The sequence below is a fragment of the Doryrhamphus excisus genome, linkage group LG10 (assembly GCF_037039965.1).
Source record: "Doryrhamphus excisus strain RoL-2023G ecotype Guam linkage group LG10, RoL_Dexc_Guam_v1.1, whole genome shotgun sequence".
Lineage (NCBI taxonomy): Eukaryota > Metazoa > Chordata > Actinopteri > Syngnathiformes > Syngnathidae > Doryrhamphus > Doryrhamphus excisus.
The window spans coordinates 8,612,091-8,620,584 of NC_136366.1; the positions used below are offsets into that span (position 1 = coordinate 8,612,091).

At 43.9% G+C, this 8,494-nt stretch overlaps 1 protein-coding gene and 1 non-coding gene across 2 annotated transcripts; both read right to left on the minus strand.

Annotated features, from left to right (window-relative positions):
- Positions 1-756: 756 nt before the first annotated feature.
- ddx54 (DEAD (Asp-Glu-Ala-Asp) box polypeptide 54) lies at positions 757-6,746 on the minus strand. The gene is made up of 20 exons (XM_058064333.2): positions 6,491-6,746; positions 5,433-5,559; positions 5,214-5,284; positions 4,961-5,149; positions 4,836-4,885; positions 4,716-4,757; positions 4,512-4,607; positions 4,311-4,432; positions 4,153-4,214; positions 3,956-4,087; positions 3,678-3,888; positions 3,414-3,545; positions 3,117-3,338; positions 2,974-3,047; positions 2,691-2,891; positions 2,417-2,565; positions 2,237-2,350; positions 1,734-1,844; positions 1,380-1,477; positions 757-1,180 (listed from the first exon to the last, which is right to left on the minus strand). Exons 1-20 carry the CDS (start codon positions 6,593-6,595, stop codon positions 933-935), a joined length of 2,556 nt encoding a protein of 851 aa, XP_057920316.2. The 5' UTR covers positions 6,596-6,746; the 3' UTR covers positions 757-932.
- Positions 6,315-6,386, minus strand: trnac-gca (transfer RNA cysteine (anticodon GCA)). Its single transcript has one exon. It is a non-coding gene; the product is annotated as a tRNA-Cys (tRNA).
- Positions 6,747-8,494: the final 1,748 nt, after the last annotated feature.

Here is an 8,494-nt window from a genome sequence, read left to right on the forward strand (position 1 = left end):
ATTTGACATGGTAAAAGTGAAGCAGGGTAACAACTTCTACCCTACCACTTTTCACAATACTACACTGTTTCTCTACTAATACCAAAATGTTCTTATACTATATATTATACATATAATTAGATAATGTAAAGGCATTTCATTTCATTTCAAGAGAAGGTACATTCATTAAAAATAATAAAATGTTAAAAAAAACACACTATTGTGTGTCAGACTGCTAGACTGAAGTACATGAGGGTGTATTGCACATTTTCCACTCACCTACTATGCAGGAGGGGTTTCAGTATAGACAACAGTGGTCTCTGGTGGCCATCGTTGGTATTGCAGGGCCCTGGCTTACAGTAACAATCGAGACAATTAAGATTTATATTGAAGACAGCTTTCGAAAAGACTGAATTCACTTACAAAACAGTTTTGCTGTCACCATACGATTGTTTACCGACTTTAGCAGAAATTATCGTTTGACGCTAAATTAGACGTTAGCGACCTAGCATGTTCCGTACCTATACTCGCGTGTTGTACGTTTTATAGTAAAATTGTCGTCCTATGCTGCCTCACAAGAATATCCTGAAACAAATATTGGTTATCTATCTTTACACTGAATGACAAGGGTCTACCTTGAAAACATTTAATCTACTTTGAAAACATTTAATCTACTTAATACTTTCCAAGCGAGACAACAGGTGGTGAAATGCGGAAGTGCCCATCATAGACGCTAGGGGGCGTAGTTGATTTACAATGACGACATGACAAAAACTGGCCTGTTTATACCTGTATTTCCATGATTTACACAGTTCGCTCTCAGACACACCTAAAACATTTAATTGACAAAATATTCTCGCTTAGAGTCCAAAGTAGGGTATCTTAAATTGTATCCACTATCAGAATACTTAAGATTTCGGGCATCATAATGACAACGTTCATTCTCCCTCCCCTCACAGTCTCTTCTTCATCTTCCCCTTCTTGTGTCCGCCGCGACCAAAACCAGACTTCTTAACTTCTGCAAGCCATTTTTTGTTCTTATTGCGCAGGTTCTTAAGGCCTCCGCTCTGCAGGAACTGGTGCTTCTCTCGCTTCTTACGCTGCTTCAGGATTTGCTGGCTGGACTTAAGCTCGGAGCGCACGGCTTTGCCGCTCGACGAGCGCTGCGGTCCAGAGGAGCTCGGGCGACCACGGCCACGCCCTGCAAGACACAAACAAAACTTTCATTATTTTATTCTTTCAGTGTAAACAATATAAAATAATTTCAAAGAAAAATAGTGACATATATTATGTCGCTATGAGAGAAGAGTATTTAAAGATCCACATTGAGAGGGATTATTTGGGTCACAGTGAAGAGCAAGAAAACTAAAAGTCATAATGGCAGAAGATATCATACATACCTCTTGCTGGCTTCCTCCCTCCTCCTCCTGCACCTCCCTCTCCATCCGAGCCTGACCCACCGTCATCAACCCTGTATCTCTTCTTCCACTCCTCATAGCTGCGAGGTGATTAAGAAGAACATTTCCACTATTGTGCTGCGGGAGGAGCCGCTGGTAATGTACACAATGCAACACATGCAAGGGTCACTGCCATCGCTGCATGCAAGGTTTTCCTGCGTGCATGCAGAAAATTATTTTCATCCCAATTTTCTTCCTACGGACTTCCTGTGCTGTCTGTGGTTTTGAAAATACGTGCGGGCCACGTGTGTGTCTCTTGTGGTTTTCCCTAACCTGAAATAATGAATGAAAGGATACAAGTTCTTTTTGTTCTTCTTGTTGTTGATGACCTGACCACCGTCCAGTTTTATCTTCTTCTTCTCGTCCCCCTTTCCTGTTTCCATGATGAAACGTTTCCTCTTTCTGTCCCTGCAGGTGCCACAATGTTCATCAATAAAGGAATGAAAACATTCATTCATTCATTCATTTTCTACCGCTTATCCGCACGAGGGTTGCGGGGGGTGCTGGAGCCTATCCCAGCTGTCTTCGGGTACACCCCGGACTGGTGGCCAGCCAATCACAGGGCACATATAGACAAACAACCATTCACACTCACATTCATGCCTATGGACAATTTGGAGTCGCCAATTAACCTAGTATGTTTTTATCCGGAGAAACCCCATTTATACACGGAGAGAACATGCAAACTCCACAAAGAGATGGCCGAGGGTGGGATTGAACTCGGGTCTGCTAACCACTCTATCGCTGTGCAGCCCGGCATGAAAACATAATACATTTCAAAATGACATTTTGAACGTTACCATCTCATGATTTTCTTGTGCTGGTTCAATCGGTCTCCCTCGTCTCCCATGAGGTCCAGGACGGCAGACGATGCTTGCTTTTCAAAGGCGCTGCCCTCTCCGCTCAGACTTAACCTGAGATGACAACGTCAGCGTGTGAAGCGCCCGTCTGATGGAACGTCGTATGGGTGACAGCCTTACCCCCTTTCTGAGTTGAAGTCTTTCGGTCTGTAGGGGATGTAGTACTCCTCATCTTTGCCCGTCTGTCTACCTCGCTTGTTCTTTGGACGGTTTTCTCCTCCATTCTCATGGATCTTCCGCTTTCCCCCGACCACCTCCGAGAAGACCTCCTGGAAAGTAAGAAGTCCCATCACTAACTTTACTCATCATAATAACAAAATCAATGTACCTCTTAAAAAACCTTTTAGCAGGCTGGCCTCCGCTTGGCTTATTTTTACTAAAACTACGATCTTACCTGTAGTGCATCATCGTCCTTGCAAGTATCGGACGCCTCTTCGTCCGCAGCAATATCGTTTGTCCGATGAAGGCGTCCCTCTGCAGCCAGATTTTCTCTGTCCCTGCTGAACTTGTCCACCAGCCTCGAGTCCTTAGAGCGTTTGGCCCGCATCACCTCACTGGCAAGCGTCTTGCAGCTGGAGTTGATTTCAAAGATGGTCTAGAAGAGAAGAAAAAACATGTTCATGCAACATGCACCGTCTGGATGGGAGAATCCGTCATTATCAAGAATGCAGACTCACCGCTTTGGTTTTGTAGCCCTTGATAGCATCCACTATCTGAAGGCGCTCAAATTCTGTTTTCTCCAAACCAGAACCTAAAAAAGAAGCCGTTATGGACTTTTACCAGAGAACCATCATCCTCTACCCTCTTACTGCAAACGCACCCAGTAAGGGATGGACGGCCATGCAGGACACATCCATGTTTTTCACTCGTCTGATGGACTCTGCAGAGGGGTTGGGTCTAGACTTGAGGTACTGCTTGTAGGCGTTCTCAGATATCCGGTGCAGGTTCTGTAGATCCATGGAGTTGCTGTGTGCCGTAATCAGGTTGCCCCCTTCATCGTCCAGGATGCTCTGAGGGACGCGACCAAAGACTCCATCTAAATCTGCAGAGAAGGACAGAAAAAGCTTTTACTATGATCATTTTAGAAACGTCTTCTTTATCTCACAAAACGTCTTACCTGGTGTGTGCTCCAATGTGGCCAGGTGAACAGGTCTCCCGAGGAAAAGGTGTAAGTCATACACAAAAGCCATCTCGTCAGCACAGACCATACTGTAGGCGGTGCCACTACGACCCGCTCGGCCCACACGACCTGAGGAGATCGATATGTAACCACTGGATCGGAAACAGCCACAATACATCCCAACGGCATCCCTCAGCTTCTCATATAACGTACATCACCACAGAAGTTGTCTTCTAAAGAATCGGGGGCAAAGTTACTCACCAACTCTGTGTAAGAAGAGCTTCGATTTGGAGGGAAAGTTGTAATTGATGACATTGTCCAGCAGGGGGATGTCTATCCCGCGAGCTGCGACATCCGTCACAAGGAGCACCATGGCTTTGCGGTGCACAAACTTCCCAATGTTGATCTTCCTGGCCGTCTGATCGAGGGCGCTGTAGATGTACGCGCACTCCACGCCTTCTGACGACAACAGCTGCAGATCACGGTGGGCGTCAGAAAACACTCGGGAGACTGGGAGAAGCTACGCTATCGTGCCTTACCTCCTTAAGGTACTCTACGTGATGTTTGGTGGCTACAAAGACCACCGTCTGCTCCTGAGGTTTAACCACGTTCCTCAGGAGGTGCAAAAGTAAGGCCGGCTTGTCATCCACTCGTAAATGGAAGAAAGACAGCTGATGGATCACAAGATGGATGCTGTCATAAATCAGTCAAAACTATGACTCTCGTGGACGTTTACCTTGATCTGGTCACTGAGCTTGGAGTCCACATCCAAACGAATCAGTACAGGTTCAGTCAGCCCTGGTCGTGAAAAACAGACACAGTACATTAAATGAACTATCAACTTATATTTTCGACTAGCAGCCAGTACGCAGAGGATCAAGATCAAGATCTCACCAGCTCGAGCGAACTCCACCAGCAGTTTTGGCAAAGTGGCGGAGAACAGCAGCGTCTGTCTGGTGTCAGGAAGCCTCCGAATGATCTCCTGGAGCTGCTCGGCAAAGCCCATTTCAAACAACCTGAACAGATGAATGGCATTAGCATGTTTGCGCTGACACAGTTGAGAAAGAAAGGAAGGAAATCATAACGTTGACGTACCGGTCGGCCTCATCAAACACCACGTACTCCACGTTTTGCAACTTCAGGTTCATTTCCTGGATGACGTGCATGAGACGACCAGGGGTACCAATGATTCTAATGGAGAAAAAGAGAATTCATCAATTTGGCGTCCTCTAGTCCGACTCCTTAATAGCGCTTCTTAGAGTCACACATGAGTGAGCTGAAACTTGTGCTCTTACTCACATGTCAGGGTTTTCGTGCAGTGCAGCAAACTGGTCCTCCATTCTGGAGAGGACACACAACTCCAGTTAAGCACACAGCAACAATCACATAAGCAGAAGTTACACAACAAGACTAACACACCTGTCTCCACCAAGGATCAGTGCAGTCTTCAAGCGGGTGAACCTACCCAACTACAACAACAACAGAAGGCGTTTTCAGTCTTTTGTCGAGCAAGTTAATGCAACCGCCTGCTTTTTGTCGGGTACCTCCTTTGTGAACTTCATGGTCTGAAGAGCCAGCTCTCTGGTGGGGGTCAAAATGAGAGCCCTGGCTCCCGTCTGGGCTTGCGGCGCCTTCAGCCTCTCAAACATCGGCACCAGGAAGGCGGCCGTCTTTCCGCTGCCTGTCCGAGCCATGGCTACGATATCTTTGCCGTCCAAAATGACTGGAATAGTCTGCAATACGAAGGAGGAGGCGGTTATTGTGTTATTGAAAGATGCTGAATGTGGTCAGTCTTACCTTTCTTTGGATTGGAGTTGGAACTTTGTAACCTTTCTTCATGACTCCTTTGAAAACCGGGTAACAGAGTCCTAACCAGACACAAACATGGCAAAACAAAGTTAATTAATTGTGATGCTAATCTGATTAGAAGTACTTCTGCCTCATTAAAGAGCCATAGCAAGTTTCCAAATAGACACACTGTGTCATGTACTGTATATTTATTATCCTCTCTCTCACCCATGGATTGAAAGCCTCCGGACTTCTTCTTCTTCTTGTTCTGGGCTCGAACCAGCTCCCTGGTGTCGGGCTCCACATCCGACAGGCAGTCTGAAGTGGCTGGGAACCGCAACAGCTTCCTCCCTGGCTGTAATAGAGACATTAGTGACAGGTTTGTTGAAAAAAAAACAACAACACAGACACAACATCAAGTATAACCATCAACATAATGTTTAGCTGTGGAATTATGGAGTTTTACTTTAACAAATAATGAATTACTGCTCATTCTTTAAGACCCTTAAACAATGCACAACGGTGAGCGAATTCAAGAAACAATACAAGCAGTTGATGTTTGCTAAATACAAGGATGAAGAGTCTTGAACCAGTCATGATGTGCTATATATATCACTATATTGACACTTACTATGGTACCCATTATGTCATTGGATGCTCATATCACCTCGTACTTCGGTACGTGACAAAAAAATAAAAAAAACCCTTAAACTATATTACGATAGCAGGAAGTGAACAAATGTAACGGTTACTGATTGTAAAAGTACCAGATGGAGGGGTAGGATTTAATAAGCTTTGCTTCTTCCTACTCCTTTTGGACATGTGGAACTGTCAACTGATTATGTGATGCACTCAATTGTAATCTGATGCATGTTCAAATGAAATTAAACCATTATCATTACCAGCATGAATATACTGCAAATGCTTTGATTCTGACTGTGGTGTTACCGAGTTGAACTACACAAATGTAAATGTCAACAAAGGGACGCGCATTTCGTGGCATCTGTCAAGCTTTTCCACTATCTCTTAAGTACTTTAGTTATTCCTTTAGGACCTAAAGGAATAACTAAAGTTTAGGTAGTCAAATAAATAAAAAGGAAATATAATTTAAGGGGGCATCCGGATTTGAACCGGAGACCTCTTGATCTGCAGTCAAATGCTCTACCACTGAGCTATACCCCCTACACAACTACCTTATCGTATGCAGATTGATTACGCAGTTTAAACAACTCAAAGAGCTTCAATAAGTCATTAACTTCACGGTATTTCGGTTCCCGAACACTTACTAGATCATCGTCTTTGATTTCAGCAGCCAGTTCGAAGTCTCCGCCGTCAGAGTCCACCTCTGGCTCTCTTCTCTTCTTTTTGGTCAGCTTCTTCTTCTGCGCCATGTTGACGTTGCTGAAGTTGTTCCTCTTAAGCTTTCAGGCGACGTGTTAGCAGAACAAAATCTAGTTTAAAGACTTCATGTTATGTTGAAAAGCGGCGAGTCGAATCAGGCCGCCATGTTGTAAACACGTGTGAGGTTTTTTCCCCTCCTTTTCTTCTTCTGTTTCTTGGCTGCCGGGAGTTGATTGCTGCTCTCGACCGCCACTCATCGCCTCCCGTGGGAAGTGCAGTTGATGCGTTGATGAGCTTAAAAAATGTTCTAGTGTTGTTTTCAAGAGTGACTGCATTTTAAACTGTAGTCAGAATATTATTTCAACATGTTTCCTCGTGTAGTGGTCTGGGATGCTTGTTTAGTCAACTGCAGAGAGTACTAGACCTCTGTTATTGCAGTTAATGAGTCTAACATGGTAGAAATCATTTTTTAACAACATAATAGAAAACATTTAGGTGTCTATTTGGGGTACGACTATTTATTTACTTATGGCCTCTATTGGAGCGATAAGAAAATATGGTATCAACCCATGCATCCATCTCTGGTTGCATTAATTTACTCACCTGCAGAATATAATGGGTTTCCATTATTAGAGTTAAGGCATGACACATTAACATAACAAAGAGGTGTCTATTTGAGGTGGGGTCTTTATTTGTTCAAGTGGGGGCTCTCAAATTGGGGCGTTTATTTTTTACTGAGAAATCTTTAATAAGAAAATATGAATTTATGGCTGGCAGTTTCAACTTTCATCTTGTTTACGAGCACTGAGTGTTGTTTTTTTCCGTCTTCTTTTAAATCACCCAGTGGAAATGTGTCCTTTGGATGATAACGCTGACACTAATATGGCAGCCAAAACGTACTGTTTGAAGTCAGTGGGCTGAGGCTGATGTACAGTAAATAAGTCAACACCATGGCAACAGCCCGCAGCTAATGCCATTCATATTCCCCCCGCGGAGCCCGGCTACAGTGGCCTGGAGCCAAATCTGTTTCAGGGACTTCAGGCTCATAAATACACGAAACAGGATGCATTGAAACACCATTTGTTGTTTTTTTTAAAGGTCGACTGAAGCAATGCTGAGGTGATCGTCATCTCTGTTTTGGTGTGAACTAGCCCCTGAATCACTTGGCATTTAATGACGTGACACTTGCTTATGATTCAGCATGCAAAACTAGCATGTTTTGAATCCTTGATTTCCCTATAAATAACAAATTGATTCATCAGGAGGCAATGTAGGCCAGGCTAAGCTGTGCACAGAGCGGGTGAGTGTATGACCTTTTACCAAAAAAAAAAAAACAAGCTGGTGCAGGTTGTGTGTCAGCGAGAACATGGTAATGCGCTAAATACTCACCAGTAGTGAGCGCATGAATGCAAGTCATTAGGGAAACAGATGTCAGCACGTCTCAGGTTAAATTTTGCTTTCTTTTTTTGCTTCCCGAGCCGAGTGCGTGTGGGAAGCAGATGCCGCCGCCTCTAAGCCGTCAAGATTGAGGGTGAATGTTTAAATTAAGAGATTATTGAGTTGACGTTTGTGAAAAAGACAACAAACAGTGCTCCATCGATACTTTTATTTACCAGTTAGCGACCCTTTTAAAAAATAAATGATGTTGCACAGCTGCATATTAGCAAGACATGTCCCCCCCCAGGCTAGACCTTCAAATATTCGGTTGCCAGACGCTGTTGATCCATGGGGTGCATTCAAGTCAGACATCTGATAACAGCTTTTCATAATATTTGATTCTGCTTTGCTTCTTGGGAGGAAATATCAACTCTGGAGCTGCAAATCCTATGAAGTGATTGTGACATAACCGAGAAGAAAGCAAACTACAAAAACATTCTTTAAAATTCCTATTTCTCTCACAAATAAGTCATCATTAGTTATAAATGTCGGCACTATGTGTGAATATGATG

What these genes read in the sequence shown, in the direction of transcription:
- ddx54 (XM_058064333.2), bottom strand. Translation starts at nt 6,595, where the DNA reads ATGGCGCAGAAGAAGAAGCTGACCAAAAAGAAGAGAAGAGAGCCAGAG. An exon ending in CTGCACGAAAACCCTGACAT is followed by an intron (nt 4,608 to 4,715) that starts GTGAGTAAGAGC and finishes TTTCTCCATTAG; the next exon opens with AATCATTGGTACCCCTGGTC. An exon ending in ACGTAGAGTACCTTAAGGAG is followed by an intron (nt 3,889 to 3,955) that starts GTAAGGCACGAT and finishes CGTGATCTGCAG; the next exon opens with CTGTTGTCGTCAGAAGGCGT.